This window comes from Phalaenopsis equestris, unplaced genomic scaffold (genome assembly GCF_001263595.1).
Source record: "Phalaenopsis equestris unplaced genomic scaffold, ASM126359v1 Scaffold000002, whole genome shotgun sequence".
Classification (NCBI taxonomy): Eukaryota; Viridiplantae; Streptophyta; class Magnoliopsida; order Asparagales; family Orchidaceae; genus Phalaenopsis; species Phalaenopsis equestris.
In genome coordinates, this window is record NW_018164444.1 from 58049138 (window position 1) to 58068878 (window position 19741).

Genomic DNA, 19741 nt, shown 5'->3' on the forward strand with positions numbered 1-19741 from the left:
CCGCCCCCCCCCCACCCCCCCGCCCTTCCCTGTTGCCAAACATACCTTCAGCCCTCTTCCTGTCGATGTCCACCATTACCAACACCACCACCACCACCAATTGCTTGTAGTTATCTTCCAGCACTACGTCCGCTCCCGTCCGGTCCTACAGGAACTGGCGCTCTCCCTTAGAGAATCACTTATGCGCTTTGTGTTACTTCCTTCCATATTTTTTGCAACATCATCATTGCCCTTTCCTTTTGCATGTTTGTATTATTTATGTTGAGGAGTTGTTGTAACTGATTTGAATTTCAGCAATAATATTTGCATTTTCATTGTGGTTTGGGTTAACTCTAATATAATTTGGTATCAGAGCTAGCCCAATCATAATCATGTTCTAGGAATCCCTAGCATCCATCCCCACCTAAGCCACCTCCACATAAATTTTTTTGCCCTAAAAGCTTTAACAAATGAGATCGAAGCTCCCCCAACCCCGGGAGATTGACACGAGAGCTAATTGGTCGAGGTACTCTAACTGCTACAATGTTGCGGACGCGGTATTGTAGTTGCTACAATGCTACAATGTTGTGGACGTGATATTGCAGTTGCCACAATACAGCGCCCTTCTCTCCCACTCTCCTTTCCTATTCCATCCCAATCCCCTTTTCTTTTCCTATATCTATCCAATTCCAATTACTTTCTATTCTATTGCTTGCCTTTTCTATCCCCATTCCTATTTCTATTTTTTTTCAATTTCAATTCCTCCCTATTCATTGCCTACCTTTTCTACCACCTTCAACTTCTAACCCAATTTCAAATTTCTCTGTGCTAGGATCCTTTATATTATGTTGTGTTGCCTAGGGTGAGGTGGTTTTTGATGATTATTGATTTTAGTTGCTGCCATTGAGCGTTCTTCCCTTTCGGGAGCAGCCTCGGCTGTAGTTAGCCCCCTACGAGAAAATTAACCTTAAGCATCTCTTTCCGGAACGTCTCTCAGTAGCCGTAAACCATCTTCTATGTTGTTGTTTCCAGCCCCCTTCCAGTAGCTGCAAGCCACTTTCCAGCCATCTTCCCGTCGTCGTCCAGGCTTTCGGTCTCCCAATCCTGCTGCTGCCCAGCCCACTGGCACCTTTTATTGCGATTGTCCAGTCCACCCTCACCTCATCCAACTACCATCCAGCCTCTGTACACCTGTTCCTGCTGTTGTCCTACACACCACCACATGTATGTTGTTGTCCACGACCACTGAAGCCCCTCTAGTCCCCTTGCAACCACCACAAAGGCCTCCCAATCCTTCATGTTGTCGACCAGACCTCCACCCTCTCTTTTCCTAGAACATCCCCTTCTCCTATTTCTATCAAATTACAATTCCAATTCCTTCATATTCTAATGCTTGCATTTTATATCCCCTTTCCTATTGCCATTTATTTCCAATTCTAATTCCTCCCTACTCATTGTCTGCCTTTTCTAGCACCTTCCACTTATATCCCAATTTCAAATTTCTTCCTATTTCTTTGTGCTAGGATCTTTTATATTATATTGTGTTTGCCTATGGTGTGGAGATTTTTTTATGATTGTTGATTTCAGTTGTTGCAATTAAGACGTTCTTCCCCTCTGGGGGCTGTATCAAATGCGAAAAGGTGCTCCGGCTATAACTCTTCTGTGTTGAAAGGTTCGGGTAGTGCTCCGGCTGCAGCTTAACCTTTGCGAGACATTTATCATTCCACATCCCCCTCTTGCCCTGCTTCCGACAACCACAAACCATCTTCCCAATCCACTTCCAACAGCTACAAGCCACCTTCCAGCCATCTTTCCGCCGCCTTCCGAGCCTCCAGGCTCTTTCCTGTTGTCACCAAGCCCTTTCAAGTCGATTCTTGTTGCCGCCAGCCCCTCCAGGGTCCATTCGTGCTGCTGCCCAGTTGTCCAGTCTACCCACCCCTCATCCAGCTGCTGACCAGCTTCTGGACACTTCTTCCAGCTATCTTCCAGCCCACCACCACCGACCTGCTGCTGTCCAGGGCCACCACAGCCCCTCTACAGTCCTCTTCCAGCCACCACACAAGCCTCCGGCCCTTCCCTGTTGCCAAACATACCTTCAGCCCTCTTCCTGTCGATGTCCACCATTACCAACACCACCACCACCACCAATTGCTTGTAGTTATCTTCCAGCATTACGTCCGCTCCCGTCCGGTCCTGCCGGAACTGGCGCTCTCCCTTAGAGAATCACTTATGCGCTTTGTGTTACTTCCTTTCATATTTTTTGCAACATCATCATTGCCCTTTCCTTTTGCAAGTTTGTATTATTTATGTTGAGGAGTTGTTGTAACTGATTTGAATTTCAGCAATAATATTTGCATTTTCATTGTGGTTTGGGTTAACTCTAATATAATTTGGTATCAGAGCTAGCCCAATCATAATCATGTTCTAGGAATCCCTAGCATCCATCCCTACCTAAGCCACCTCCACATAATTTTTTTTGCCCTAAAAGCTTTGACAAATGAGATCGAAGCTCCCCCAACACCGGGAGATTGACACGAGAGCTAATTGGTCGAGGTACTCTAACTGCTACAATGTTGCGGACGCGGTATTGTAGTTGCTACAATGCTACAATGTTGTGGACGTGATACTGTAGTTGCCACAATATAGCGCCCTTCTCTCCCACTCTCCTTTCCTATATCTATCCAATTCCAATTACTTTCTATTCTACTGTTTGCCTTTTCTATCCCCATTCCTATTTCTATTTTTTTTTCAATTTCAATTCTTCCCTATTCATTGTTTACCTTTTTCTACAACCTTCAACTTCTAACCCAATTTCAAATTCCTTCGTACTTTTCTGTGCTAAGAATTTTATATTATGTTGGATTTGCCAAAGGTGTGGAGGTTTTTTATGATTATTATTTTAGTTAATGAATTTGAGGCGTTCTTCCCCTCCAGGAGATGTACCCGATGATGGCAAAGTGCTCCAGATGCAACTCATCCGAGGTAGTGACAAGGGATTGGCTGGTGCACCGGCTGTAGTTTGACCCCTACGAGAAAATAAACCTTAAGCATCTCTTTCCGGAACGGCTCCCAGTAGCCGTAAACCATCTTCTATGTTGTTGTTTCCAGCCCCCTTCTAGTAGCTGCAAGCCACTTTCCAGCCATCTTCCCGTCGTCGTCCAGGCTTTCGGTCTCTCGATCCTGCTGCTGCCCAACCCACTGGCACCTTTTCCTGCGATTGTCCAGTCCACCCTCACCTCATCCAGCTACCATCCAGCCTCTGTACACCTGTTACTGCTGTTGTCCTACACACCACCGCATGTATGTTGTTATCCACGACCACTGAAGCCCCTCTAGTCCTCTTGCAGCCACCACAAAGGCCTCCCAGTCCTTCTTGTTGCCGACCAGACCTCTAGCCCTCTTCTTGTCGATGTCCACCATTACCAGCACCACCGCCTCCTGCTAGTCATGTTTCAGCACTACCGCCGCACCCTTCCAGTTTTGCCAGAACTGTAGCTCTCCCATAGAGTGAGTTGTTTATGTCTTTTGTGTTACTTATTTTTCAGAACGTTCCCATTGTCCTTTTTGCTTGCATGTTTGAGTTATTTATGTCGAGGAGTCGTCGTTGTATCTTATTTGAATTTCAATAAAATTATTTGTATTTTCATCGTGGTTTGGGTTAACTTTAGTATCATTCAAACTTTGAATTTCTTGAAAAATCAATTTTATCTATTATTTTGGAAGATAAGTTAAAATTAATCTAATATGAAGCTCGTCAATTCTCAAAATATTTAAAATTCTTATCCCAATCTATAATATAAAACATTAAATATTTTTTCTTCTATTTACTTTGATAACTAGGAGCAATCCAAAACTAAAATTTAAGAAAAAAATTAATTATTTTCATATATAATCACTTTATAGCCATATGAATATTCCTTACGAAAGAAAACTCTAAGGAATATCAAATATTTAAAATTCTCAATACTATGATTCAAACTCTAAGGAATATCAAATACTTAAAATTTTCAATATTATGATTCAAACTCAATTTCTAATAAAGTGTGGGTGTCTAATAGTGCAAAAAAATATATCACTTAAATCCTAGGTGATTGTCTATATAAGTCAACAAATAGTGCATGAATGCTCATATGCTGTCTAATAGTGCAAAAAAATATATCACTTAAATCCTAAGTGATTGTCTATATAAGTCAACAAATAGTGCATAAATGCTCACACGACAATAAAATGGGATAACAAAATATAGACTTTATCTTGAAGAAATCAAATCACTAATGTACATTACATATGTTACAAAACAAATTTGAAACAAAATTACATCAACCACAACATTTCCCATGAATACAATGTATTTTATCATTCTGAACTTTCAAATTCCAAGCCAACTACTCCAATGCTCTTTCTCAAACAGTATAATTATCTCCACGATTACCATAAAAGTGTTTACGCAATGTGAATATGGCCATGTTCCACCATAAAATATAAGTAAACTTAATCAAGGGGGAATATTCAAAGGATATCTCCTAACCAAAAATAATGTGTGAACACCTAACAGAGATCATTTTTATAACTTTGTGGATCATTTTTAGTTATTTTATAAGTTCACTAAGATTATCCTCTTTAAAACCAATCATATTATCCTAAAGTTAGAATTTAGGGATTTTAAAAAAAAAAAAAAAATTAACATTTAGGAGAAAAGTCTAAAAAACAACTACATTGGAGACCTCCATGTCTATTGTGCCTAATCCTATGACTTGTTGGCTTATAATTGGACCTTAGGGTCTAATTCTTCCTTATTCGAGCAATTTATCTCCAAGCCTATTTGTACGCATTAAAAATTGTAAGATAATTGTTCATTCCAAAGAAAGAAAACAAGAAATGGAGAAACAAGTAAAATTTGAGAAAGCTCTATCATCTGCTTCAAACACTTGAATTGAGTTATTATGTTCATAATAGAAAATTTGTTCTGAGAAAATGTGTAAAGTATTGCACCAATCACCCTATCTATAACTTTGTATCTTACGAGTGACCTCCAAATTTAGTTATATTTTTTAGCAATATTAATCAATGTCAATTCTCGATGAAATAAAAAATTTGTAAGTGAAAAATTGCTACATGAGATTAGATTTAAATACTTGAAATAACAAACATGATAGATTACTGAGCTGCTACCAAGAAAGGAATCAGTACAGTGCAAATGAATTTTTATCATCAAACCCACTGCTGATGGAAGCAAAAAGAGTTTAACACATGACATGTGGTGATTTAATTTACACAATCCTATAAAATTGAATACAATGACTTTTGCTCTCATAATACAAGTACTCTTATATCTCGCAAGTAACTTGGATCAGCTAGTTTTCTAGGTAAAATTTCAAGAATGACTTAATAGTGATAGAGAAGAAAAATTGTAAAAGAAGAATCCTCCTAACCTTCAAAAAATTGTCAAAATAAACAAAGTATGGAAACTTAAAGATTCTAACACGACTAGAAGCAAACCCCCTTTGTTTGGATTAAAAAACACACCAATATAGTCAAATTTCACAGATATACAATGCCAAGTTTATCATATAATATTTTGTCAAATTATCAACTAAAGGGAAATCCATTGTTCTAATTGGATATGTTCATGACATCATTCTCGGAGGAGTTTTTGCGGAAGAAATGAGTAAACTAAAGAGACTTAGAGCCACAAATTGAAGATTAAAGTCTTGGAGAAAAGTGGTTGCTAATCTCAGTAGGGTGTCTTAATATCAAAAAGTAATATTTGCAAGACCTATTTATAAAAACAAGAGTACCGTGGTGTAGACCAACAAATACCCCCATGGATTTGAAAATTATGCTCGAACCCAAAGATGATACTGATCCACTTAATAAGGTCATTGTTGAACAATTCTTAGCAAACTCATTTATATCTCACTCTAAAAATAATATTGAATTACATTTAAGTATTTCTAAAAATCTTATGCAGCATGATTGCAACAAACAAATTGAAATAGATCAACACTTCATCAAACAAAAGAAAAATAGTGGGATCATATCTTTTCATTATACTCCAACTCACCATCACATAGCAAGCATTCCCACATACCCCTTCACCAAATAAGTTCTGAAAAATTGAGTCCCAAGTTGCTGGTGTTGAAATTTAAAAAAGATGACCAAATTCTTCAAACGGATTAATTAGCAAGATTATTTATTTCTTTATTAATGTTATGTAGTTCCTTGTTTTAGAGAATGTAATTGAAAATTAATCTACTATACAACATAAATAATGAAGAATATAATTAAGAGAAAGTTTATTATAATAAGAAAATAATAATTTTATTTCATTTATTTATATTTATCTTTCGATGTTAGAAAAAGTGAAAGAAGAATACAATTATCCTGCTCAATTTCTATCTTGTGTAAATTTTTACATGATTCTATGTTAATGGCACATTGTCGTGCACTCAATGGTCAAAAATTCAGAGAAGTATTAAATCCCTTTTTATAAAACTCTAACAAATCAAAATACAACATCAAATAGTCCAAATTGATAACTCCTTTGAACAGGCATCTGACTAGATACCATCCATAAGCCGACATGATGAGTCCACCAGGGCGAGTGAGCCAAGCAGGTAGCAAGTTTGATGAATATCTACGATGAAGTTTAATCAGCAAAGGGAGGGTGCCCATTCAAACCTCTCAACTCTATAAATTGAAAAGAGTTGATGGGAAAGAGGTGATGGGACAAATTATTATTAGCAATTGGATTGAAATCTCTTTGGGTAAGCATATGAATCAAATTTAGGCAGCTAAGAAATAGTAATGGTGTGTTATAACTTGGTATTCAAATGTTTGTTTCTCTAAGAGCAGTTGATCATAAATGGCCGGTGAATCGGAGTCATATATTAATCACAATAATTCTAAGAATTTTCTAAAATTAAATTTAGGCCATCTGAAAATAATAATTATAAGTTTCTATTTTTATTAAAATATACATCTTCTTGAGAGGAATTCAACGTCACAGAGGCCGCAGATCAGTCATCTGTGGAGATAGCGGGGGCAATGGGAACTTGAAATCTATGCATGTGAACTAAGTGAAACTAAGGCATTTCATGATGGTGTGATGCTAAATCAAGCAAAGTGGCATCAAAGATAAGCTTGGAAACACGAGAGAAATCTCAAGCAGAGGAAAGTTGTAAGAAGCCAATGTGCCTGTAAGAGGACGAGAGTTTGGAAGACGGTTGATTGGGGAGTCAAATGCGAGGTCACCAAGCATGGGAGTCATCAGTCATGAGGAATACGGTGACAAGAGGGGATTTCTATTGGATATGGTTGCAGATACACATGAATTCAAGAGTTTGTGGGTTGTTTGGAGTCATTTGGAAAAGGAGGCCAATAGACATGTCAAAGAATCACAAAAAGAAGTGTCTCGTAGCTTTCTCTAGTGTAATGGCTTGTGACCATAGTAATGAGGAAGATATTGAACTATGATCAAGCCTCATTTACTTGAGTTTCGAACACCAAGGATGATAAGGCAATGAGAGAAAAAGTGAAGTATAACAGAGATGCAACCGCCCTCGTAATGACTTCATGCAAAGTAACTTGCAAAGGAACTATATGTCACATGCAGCTAATGTTGTAGAACAGCACAAGTACTACAATTGGAATAACGGGTAAATTAATTTTCAAAAGATATAATATCGAATTAGACCCAATTAATTTTTGACCTTTTAAGCTATTTGCATAGGCATTAACTTGTTTTAAAACCATTTAAAAAGATATACAAGCCAAACAAATACTCAATGACTACCGGCTCAATCCCTCAAAATGATGTATTATTTCATAGGCTAAATAGACTATTACTTAGGGGTTGTTTGGTTCATTGTATTTGTGATATAAAGTAAAGCAAATGCAGGGGTTCTCAAAATATTGATGTTTGGTTGAATGAAAATGGAAAGCAATGTAACACTTCAGCGAATCTTTTGTCTTAGCTAAATTGAAAGCCCTATAGCATTCATTTTTGGTCAAATGACATTTCAATTACATCCTGGGACATCAATCTTTGACCCAACACAAGTTTTCCACCTCCTTATGTTGATCTTTTGTAATAACACTTTACAATCTTTGACTCGCTTGCAATAAGTTAATGCAAACTTAATCCATAGAATAAATTTCCATAATAATATCATAAATCAATAGGTTAATCAATGATTAAAGTAAATACTCATATAATGATCAAAAGAAAACAATGTACCCATGTAGGAATACCAAAGGCCGAGATGTTTAACCTCCTAACAACTCGGCTTGATTGTAATGCATCACTGAGAAGTGTGACTGCGCAAATAAAAAGTCTATTGACTCGTTGAAAACTATATCAATGCATGATAGACTTCAAAATAGTCTCAAATCAACACCAAAAAATCAAATGGACCCACATTTAACCTGAGCAAGTAAGCAACCATAATACCTCCCCAAGTAAGAAAAATCATCAAAATAACTCTTTTCAAGGCAAAACTAAACATTAATAAAAATATATATGGTATCGACCTACTTGATCAAGTGTACAATTCGAGGGTGTGGGCGCCACCATTACAGTTATTAATCGATCTAACTAAATAGTCCCATTAGCTGTTTGGCGCCCACAAACATGAGGTACCTTCCTAAAACGAAGTTCAGAAGCCAACAAAAGGGAATTTTGCCTATAGGGTGAGATAATAAGACCCCGGCGCTGGGCCCTCCAGCTCGTGTTCGGCTCGTTTGTATTTCGAGCTCAAACAGTGTGTTCGTGTTCGGCTCGTTTGATTAGCGAGCCGAGCACAAGCCGTTCACGAACAAAGAGTCGTTTTGACAACCCTAATCACATAGCCATAAGAAATTAAGAATTGGAGCAAGATTTAAAACATCATTTGAATCTAATTTAATATTTTTTATTATATGTTCTTAATTAATACTTTTAATTGATTATAAATCTTTGCAGCCTTGTAGTCAATTAATTTTTTTAAAAATACTACTCATCAAAGAACGAGTCGAACGCGAACGAACAAATATTTGTTGGTGTTGTTCATGTTCAACTCGTTAACTTAGAGAAAGAGCCGAACACGAGCTGTTCGCGAACAACGAGCTGTTTTGACAACCCTAATTAGGTCAACTCCAATACTGTTGTCATAATTCTAAAACACAAGCATTCTAAAAATCAGGATCGTAAGCCATCAATCTTAGATATCATTTGCCATTTTAAATTTAGGCCACGCAAAAAACATGAATCCCAAGCCAAAAAACATGTCGTTGGCTATGCTCCTACCCAAAAAGAGCATAAATATTTAGATCCTATTTTTAAAAAATGATGATGCAATGGATGTGATATTTTTTGAATTACAACCCCTTACACCTCATCTTCAATAAATGACAAAACAAAATTTTAGCTACTATTTATAAGGATTTTTTTCAAACTGAAAACTAACAAAATAATCTCCCTAATCTTAACTTTTTAACACGAAAAATCCAAAATATATTATATCAGGAGAAAGTGAGTCGGATTTTTGAGATAGTGAAGACAATTGAACTGAAAACTAACAAAATTTCTCAACCTTAACTATTTAAATATTCAACTACTGTTTATAAGGATTTTTTTCAAACTGAAAACTAACAAAATAATCTCCCCAACCTTAATTGATCAAAAAGAAAATCTAAGCTATATTATATCATAAGAAAGTGGGTCGGTTTTTTAGATATTGAAGAAAATTCAAGTCTTCCTACAGTGTCATCTCATAATATTCATAATCTTATAACAACAGACAGAGAAAATAGAAAAAATAAATATGACATTGGTATAATTTGAAATTGTCTGCTCACGATAAATGACAACTAAAAGAAAAAGTATACAAATCTTTTGCATTGCCCAAAATGTATGAACCCTCCAGGTAATGTCCTCGTTGAGTTTTTACCCATGATTAGCCCAATTCATGTTCGAGTTCTAAGTGTACTATTCTTGAACCTAAATTTAGTTATAATCCTTAATCTAATGATTACAGACTTTTCATTGCTACTTGTAAGGGGGTGAGATCTTGCAACCAACATTTATTGTCTTATTATGTAATCTCTCACCCATTTGCGGGCTTTTACCTCATATTTGTCTTGTAAGGAAATTTTTAATACTATGCAGAACGCTTAAAAGTTTGTAATTGGAAGGAGATTGCCTTCGAGGAAATTAAAGTTCTAGAAAAAAAGTCAAAAGTGGGAATTGGTTGCTCTACCTAGAGAGAAGAATTGTCGGATGCAAATGGGTCTTTATAATCAAGTATTATTCTCACGGCTCCCTAGAAAAATACAAGGGGGTTGAATGCTAAAATATTCACTCATACATATGACATTGATTATTTAGAGACATTTGTCTCAGTTGCAAAACTAAACTTAATCAGAGTTATTCTATCACTTGCAACTAATCTTGATTGGTTTCTACAACTATTTGATATAAAAAATACATTTCTCAATGAGACCCTAAAGAAAAAAATGGACATTAATGCAACTCAAATATTTAGTGATAATTTTGACACAAATGTGTGTAAACTAAGAAAATCCTTACATGGGTTGAAGCAGTCACTGAGGGCGTGATTTGAGAAATTTAAATGATGAGAACATAGTCATGTTAATTGTGTATTTGGATGATATAATTCTCATCATAGATGAGGTATACGAAATGAACCAATTGAAGGCGTCCCTATCATTAGTTTTTTAGACCAAGGACTTGGGATGCTTGAGGCATTTCCTTGGCATGAAGTAGCTAACTCGAAGAAAAGGAATATTGTTTCCCAACGAAAGTATATATTCGATCTTTTGAAGGGAAACTGAGATGAGTGATTGTATGTCTACAAATACTTCAATTGATCTCAATTAGAAATTGGGAGATAGGAAGGAAGATGACCCAGTGAATACAATTCAATGTCAAAAGCTGGTGGGAAAGTTAATATACTTATCACATGCACAACCAGATATTGCTTTTGTTGTGAGATTGGTAAGCCAATTTATGTATTTTCCCAATGAGAAACATCTTGAAGCAGTAAACACAATTCTCGAATACCTAACAAGTGCACTAAGCAAAGGTTAACACGTTCAAAAGGCCACACAACAAAGCATAAAGGCATACGCTGATGCAGATTGGGATGGCTCAATTATTGACAAGAGATCAACATCCAGATAATATACTTATGCCTAGAAAATTTTGGTTATATGGCAAAGTACGAAACAAAATGTGGTGTCAAGGAGTAATGTCGAGGTAGAATATCAAGCTATGGCTAATGGAGTATGTGAAACATTATGGCTGAAGAGAATTTCTTCGGAATTGTGGATCCCGATAAGCATGCCAATGATGTTGTACTATGACAATAAAGCATCGATAAGAATTGCAAAAAAATCAAACCCAACATGATCGCACAAAACATTTGGAGAATGATAAACACTTCATAAAAGAAAACATTGATTGTAGAGCTATTTCCAAACCTAGATTTAAGTTTGTTGTAAACAAGTTGTGTGTGATAGATATATATGCCCAAACTTGAGGGGGGTATCAAAAGTTTATGCCTTCGGTACTTTTTTTTATTTTCTATCTTTAGTAGTTTCTACTTTTAGAATTATCTATTATTGGTAATTTCAATTTCTTTTTCTATTATGGGGATTTTGTAGCATTCCAAATATTGTAGCCTTCCCCTACTATTTATCTTGTAATCGAGTCTTAGAGAATTAAAGTGGAATAATTATTATTTCCTTCTCGTAAAACCTCAATATTTAATGTATATATATATCTATATATAATAAAATAAAAACTATCCAAACATAGTAAAGAAATGCATCAACCATAAAAAAAGTGCTTATTATGTCAAATTCATGAGGATATCTACCACCAGAAGTTGAATCATCCATTTACTATACTGATTCACTAGCATTTTGAAAGTTGGAGCAGCTATATCATTGTTCTTCGATACAACATTGTCTATCAACTTAGAGTACCATGCCCAAATATATTCAACAATGATAAGATCTTTAAACATCCAAAAAATTTATCAACTTATCCAATTGCATAAAATATACTGACATTGGTCCTCAATATATAACCAAAGAGCCAATGATTTGGTCAAAGCACTGATAAATCCTTGTCCAATTTGTGCAATAAAATCCTGTCTAACAAAGAGAGAATGGTGTTACAAATTAAAGCTCTATGGGCATATCAGGCCAAATAAAACTATAATCTATGAAATTCCATGCTTAAATAAGTTTAGAACATAGATGATAGTCCCTTTCAAAGTTGATCTATCTTAACACCATACTGCCATCCATGCCACTTTATACTCACGTGTGTTTGAAACATGGACGATAAATCCTCTCAAAATTGAGTGACTTAATCACATATCGTCATCAAATATGGACTTACAAAAGAAGAAAATATTCACCTACTACGCAAGGACTTGAAGCCTTAACAGAATTTCAAATTCAAGCCCAACAAAAATTCAGAAAGTTGCAAGGCAAGGATGACCAAATACCATGATCATATGGTTTACTCTAGATGATTTAAGGTGAGTTAGTCCCCGTGGACCAACATATTATTTTGCATTATTGTAGTGTTTACAAACTAAAGCCATAGAGAAAATAGCCCTAAAACATTGAAAAAGTATATGAAATGAAAGCTATTAGTTTATTAATATGGAAATCTTGAGACGCATGCCCCGAAGAAAAAACTACAACCCCCAAAAAATTGTGTAGTTGACTAAAACAATCGATAAGCTCACAAGTCCAAAGGTTGATCTACTATCATTGACACAATAAGCTCGTATATTTAATTCAATTTTTGAAAATTTCGTGGCACGCCAAAAATTTCAGAAAATTAATGAGTTTAGCATGCTCAAAGAGCCAAACTAGTTGAATAATTATCAACTCATAAACCTAAAAGATAATAATTGATTTCCATGAAATTCCTCTGCTAGACAAAGTGTATTTAATATAAATCTTCTCCAAGGCAATTTAGTTGGGCCTGGTAGTTAAAAATCCCAAAAATGACTTGGCAACACATGCTTACAAGTAAATAAATCTATTTATTATGGCAGTGATTCCTCTAGCTCTTTAACCTAAGGACAATGTTAATCATCATAATTTAAATAGGCATTCCAAGTGCTCAACTTGAAGCACGTCTCATCATGAGTTGACCAATGTGCATTAGGTATTACAATTTTCTAGACCAAGCAAGGTTTTCACCTTTTACATTACAGGCATAAGCCTTAACATTAACTCGAAGTGGATGCGGTAAACACTTCCAATTGATATTTATTTCATATAATTTTATAAGTTATGTATAAGAGAAATTAAGTTTTTAAGATTTCAGCTTAGAACAGTTGAAGACAGTCAATTTAATTTCCTATATACTTATATTTTTCAATACTTTTTTTTATTTTTTTACTTTTTTTCATTTTATTTGAACTTTTTCAATTTTTAGGCTATTTTTTTATTTTTTTTTAACAAATTGTATTTTCATTTTTTCAATTTTTGTTTTTATTGTTTTCGTTTATATTTTATCTTATTTTTACTTTAACTGCAGTTTATCATATTTTTAATAAATTTTATTTTCTTATTATTTTAATAGATTTTTTTCTTTTAAGGTTTACGTTTTTTATTTTATTTTTTTTAAATTCATTTTTGGTGTAGGACAAACATATGAATATACTTTAATTCATAAAAATTTTTATTTTACCTTGTGGTTTACACCTTGATCAGCCCTTGAGACTCACCCCCAGTCTTTCAATGAGACCACCTCTGTTCTCAATTATTTAAGGACAGCTTAAATATAACATTGGCTTTAACAAGCCTAATGGTGATCCATCCAACCTCTCAGCTCACAGGCCCATGGATTGAGCCAGCTTAATGATTCAAAAAACTCAAGAAATTAAATAAGCACACAAACTTTAATTCAAAGAGATTCAAAAAACTCAAGAAATTAAATAAGCACACAAATTTTAATTCAACGAGTCTAAGGGTCCGTTTGGGGCAGCTTGTGTGTTTCAGGATAAGTTGTTTATCCTGAAACGCGGCCCGCGGGCCGGCCGCAGGGGACGACCTGCTGTCTGCGTTTAGTGTAAAAACTCAAACGCAGTTTCGGATAAGCTGGCGAAACGTGCGAACCAAATGGTACGGCAACCTTTTGAAAACGCCGCCCGCACTTATAAGCTGCCCCAAACGGACCCTAAAAGAAAAGACTTGAGTATTGAATACCATTTCCAATAAACTTATGGGTCAAACTGACAAAATCTTCCAACTTAAAAAAGCCAAAAGAGCAAACTTCCTTATAAATTTAGCAAGCTCTAGTATCAAACAACCAAAGCGGTTCAATGATGCCAAGATAGTTATCTTTCTAAGCAACTAGAATCTTAGAGCTTCTCTAGTATCAAACAACCATAGAGTTGACATACAACCATAGCGGTTCAACAAGCACCAAGGGTTGAATCATTTTTACTAGTTCAATAAGCTAAAAAAGGTGAAATAACATTCTTATCAAACAAGCCTAGGGCCGAGTTGCCTAATTAGGTTGCCATATATCTATCATGGCTCAATATTTAAAATGACTGAGCCATATCCATGCCAATTTGATAAACCTGATCGTCAAAATGGCAACCCAAATCACAAGTCCAGGGGATGAGCTACCTAATCAATTCAAGCAGCACTAGTAGTTGAATTGACATATATACAAGAAGGTTCATTAACTGTAAATACCAGTCTTTCTCCTTATTTTTAATTCAATAAATCTAAGAACCAAACTGGTGAAAACTTCTAGATCAACGGCCTAAAAGTAAAGTTATGTCTATTGAATAAGACCTAGTAGACATACACATATGATGGCATAACAAGTTCAAAGATTAAACCATCTTCTTTCCAATTCAATACGCATGAAGGCCAACTCAACATATCGAAGGACCAAATCATAGCCTTCCGTACACTTAGTTCACACACCCAATGCCATGATAGTTATCTTTCTAAGCAACTAGAACCTTAGGGATCAAGCTAAACCCCATATTAGCCTTGGACTCAATTTATCCAAAGACAGACTTGTTCGGTGATGCAAGTGCTCTAGATGGAAAATTAAGGTTTAACGAGAGGATGCACGGAATTAATGTCCTGAAATCTTGTCACATTCCTGGTCAAGTGGAAGGCAATTTCTTTAACAAACCTTCCGTACTCTTCATTATTTTAGTCGACTATATAGCAATCCTAATTCTATAAAGTATGACCAGTCAAATTAGATTGATAAATCACAAGTTCGACATATATAACTAGGCCCCAATTTCTAATTTAAACTCGATTAAACTTTTTATTTAAGCTTAAGAACAATTAAAACAGTAAAATTAAAGCAATTAGCTTAAATAAAGCTTTAATTAGTTAGCCAAATAAAACATGTTATTTTGAAAGTTAATTCAATTCTAATGGGATTTTTTTAGCCACTTAATTATTTTTTAGAGTTAATTCAATTAATGCACCGTATTCTCGCCACATGCCTCATTTGAAGGAGAGGTGTCAATTTGTTTACCTAAGAATAAGAATTAAACGATCTTAATTACTAATTCATTATTTTAATCGACTTAGAGTTTGTTTGGGGCAGCGGTTTACCTAAGAATAAGAATTAAACGATCTTAATTAATAATTCATTATTTTAATTGACTTAGAGTTTGTTAGGGGCAGCGGCAGCTTATTGAATAACTGCTGATAAGATGATTAAAAATAATCTGTTGAAAAAGCTATGTACGGTGGCTATTACTTTTTTTTTTACCGCAGTCAGAAAGCTACCACCACACCTAGATAGGTGAGGTGTGAAAACGTTGTTTTTAGCGTTTTGAAAACGTATAAGCTGTCAAAACGTAGTTTACCAAAACAGACCTGATGTGCTTTCAAAATGCCACCGCACCAAATAAGCTGCCCCAAACGGGTCCTTAATAGCAATCCTAATTATGCAAAGTTAGGATTAATCTTATTAGAATGTCAATCCTGAGTTTGACTAATACAAGTAGGCCCCAACTTATAATCAATAATTGATTAAGCTTAAGAACAATCAAATAACTAAACTAAAATAGTTAGCTTACCTAAAGTTTATATTAATTAACCAAATAAAGCATGTTACTTTGTTAGTTAATTCAATTCTCATTGGATTTTTTTAGCTTCTAAATCATTTAGGGCTTTCTCGGTAGAGCTTCTTCTTTCAAAAAAATTCCTTTAAACGTAACTTTGGAATAAACAGTGATATAAAGTAATGGTTGCTAAATTCAATATTACCATTTGAATTTGGAAATCTTCATGTGTTTTTTAACACTAGTAGTTATAGTTTTTTTTAATATAAAATATTATAACAACCTAAATAATTTTAAATTATAATCATTATTTTCAACACTCATAAATTATGATAATTTGCATCTCTCATTGGGCGACACTCGTTGATGATGAAATATTCAACTTCTATATAAGAAAACCTAAGAAGTTAATAAACACCTAAATCAAATTTAATAAATTCAATTATAATGAAAAAAATAATAATAAGTTTAAAACAAATTTAAAAAAAAACCTCGAAAAGCTTAAAATCCTAAAACTACTATATATGTCTTGCATTGACTTCATTGAAAACTCCCAATGCATAACTCCCATACATATTGCATTAATTCCATTGGAAAATTTATCGTTATGCTTTTAAAAAGTGAGATCGCTCGCATAAATGACCTTGAAAAGCTTCCACCCATGCCGAAAGAAAAAAAATTAAATCATCGGAGCCGACGCTAAAAATCTAGTCGTTATTTGGTTCGGGATAACGCATCTTTAGCTTACTGTCACGGACAAAAGTCCCACATTTGATAGGTGTAGGGCCAAAAACAGTATTTAAGTCTTGGGTTGCCACGACCCCGAAGAGCTCTTTTGGAAGGTGACAAGTGGTATCAGAACAAATTACTATCAGAACAGATTATTGTCTATCATGTGTGTGGACTCTCCATGGTCAAGTGGGACCCTCGGTGGTCAATCCCTGACGGGAGCGGCACATGATTAGGTGGAGAAGAATGTCACGGACAAAAAGTCCCACATCGGCTAGGTGCAGGGCCAAAAATTTGTATTTAAGTCTTGGGCTCCCTACCACCCTGAAGAGCTCTTTTGGGAGGTGACATTACGCTGCCAAAGAAATCTTTTGCATGACCAGAAAAGGACACCAATTGAGAGTATTATGGACTTTTTCATTTCCGAAATGGTTGAGCGGACATCTGAAATAGCAGAAAGAAGCTCGAACTTCGCGATCCCAAAACGGTAAAAAAATAACGTTCTGGTAGAAGCGCATCTCAGAAACTTTACCGGCCAAACAAACAGAGGGCATTCTCTCAACAATCTCTACGACAAAATGGAGGCAAAACGTCTAATCAAATGAGGCCTAAAATATTTTAAAAGTACAAAATATATAATTATATAACTTAATAAGTCATATCCAAATATGTTTCAACCTGATGAGCAATATTTCTCGCAACAATAAGTTCACCCACATAAAGTTGAAAATGAACCAATGTTCCACAAGCTTACTTATGGTGTGGATTGAAAAGGGCTCATTCATGGCCATTTGTATAACTAATCGAATAAGCTTTAAAAGGTTATAATTTTTTTATTATAAAATTAACAAGCTTGAGTAATTTGTTCGTCAATTCATTTATGATCATGAATAATATTTTTAAAATTTGTAAATAAGCTCGTTATTAAGACTCAAAATAAGTTATGTCTAAATTGGGTTCAATATGATGAGCAGTATTTCTCCCAAAGTCCCAACAATAGTTCGCCCACAATGAATCAATCATTCCAAAAACTTACTCATGGCAACTACTTCAACAATGAATCAATCATTCCAAAAACTTACATATGGCAACTACTTCAACAATGAATCAATCATTCCAAAAACTTACCCAAAGTCCCAACAACAGGTCGTTCACGATTGTTTGAATAACTAATCCAATAAGCTTAAATACTTCAACAAATACTCAATTATTTGAAGAACATGCATGAACAACTTTTTTCTCGATTTATTTATGATCATGAAAGGCATCTTCTAAAGCTTTTGAATAGGGTTGTAAATAAACGTGAGCACTCGATGAACTCATACTCGGTTGAATTAATACTCTATCAAGTTTGTACGAATTAAGAAATAAACAAATTCGAACTCTTTCAAAAAAAACTCGAAAGTTAAATGAATCAATCATAAACACAATCCAGCTCGTTTATATATATTCACAGACAACTCATTTATTGTTCAATAAGTAACACATTAAATGCTTGATAATGAGCTTATTGACAGCTTCTATCATATATGATATGTTATTTAAATAATATTTGATTAACTAGAACTTATTTAACTTATATGAATTTAATAGTAATATATAATAAGTTAATACCAATAGTATTTAAAATATTTTTTATTAAATATTTATTTTATTAATATATATTTATTAATTAACCCAATTTATTAATTAATATGTAAACGAGTCGAGACAAGCAAAGCCCGCTCTTGGCACATGTGAGCTTGAGCTCGAGTTCGAATCAAAGTGGTAGCAACCGGCTCGCAAGCTCTAACTAAAAATTTAATTTTTACGGAAGATCACCAAAGAAGGCTCTTCGGTATTGGTGGCTGGAAGAGGATGATGCATTAACAACTCACAGAAAAATACATAAACATGACTAGTGGTGGGCAAATCGAGTTGGAACGAGCTCAAGGTCGAACTCGTGGCTCGATAAGCTCAGCTTGTGAGCTTGTTAATGAGTCGGCTCGACTCATTTACACTCTTAAATCCACCACATTCAATCCAATATACTTTTAATATGAAATTATTATAATTGTATAAATATATAATATATATTTATCAATTATATGATCACATTAACTTTATAATATCGTATATTTTTAATGTTTATGACATTCTACATACCACATGATACCGGAGTTAAGCCAAACAATAACTAACAACAACAACAAATATTATAACTTAAAAGCTAATACACGATTACAACCAATGCATAAGAAAAAGGAAATAACAATAGACTCAACACTCCCAACTCAAGTAAGAGTGGGTCTCGGATTGTAGTGGTGATCTGCGAGGGTTTAAAAGGTGGCGGGGTATTGGACGAGATGGTCGGCTAGAAAAAAACAGCAAAATAAGGGTTTCCAAAGTTTCGGACAGAAAGCATGCAACGGAAAACAAAGTGGAACTGTTGTTCTGGAATATGGAAACAAGTGGGAAGTGGGTAAAGTGCAAGTTATGGAGGCGGTCGCGCACGGGAAGGAAAGAAGCAGTAGTTGAGAAAGTTGGGACTGGCAGAGACAGTGATATGGTTGCGAAGGGGACAGTCCTGAAAGTTGGAATTGTCGCAAGGTTGTTGGGAAAAGAAGCATGGATGGCTGGAATAGAAGGAAAACAACCATGAACAGCAACAAGTGGGGAGTTAGTAGAGTGCAAGTTTTGGAGGTGGTCGCGCACGAGAAGGAAAGAAACGATGGCTGAGGAGGCTGGGACTGGCAGAGACAGTGGTATGGTTGCGAAGGGGATGGTCCTGATGGTTGGAACTGTCACAAGGCTGCAGAGAAAAGAAGCATAGATGGTTGGAATAGAAGGAAAATGATTGTGAACTGTTGCTCAGGCCGTCGACACCAAGGGGGAATAACGGCGACAGCTACGGGAAATGTGTGAGACTATGGGACAGCAAAAGGACGGTTGCCTAGGGTGGGGTGGGGGTC

The 19741-nt window shown here is 35.3% G+C and overlaps 1 protein-coding gene across 1 annotated transcript in view; it reads left to right on the forward strand.

Annotated features, from left to right (window-relative positions):
• Positions 1-2885: 2885 nt before the first annotated feature.
• The window catches only part of LOC110019179 (pumilio homolog 3-like), a 26373-nt gene continuing 9517 nt past the window's right edge, over positions 2886-19741 (forward strand). Inside the window, exons 1-2 of the mRNA XM_020716762.1 lie at positions 2886-2993; positions 3088-3279. Coding sequence (XP_020572421.1) covers positions 2886-2993; positions 3088-3279 — 300 coding nt within the window. The remainder of the gene's footprint in view (positions 2994-3087; positions 3280-19741) is intronic.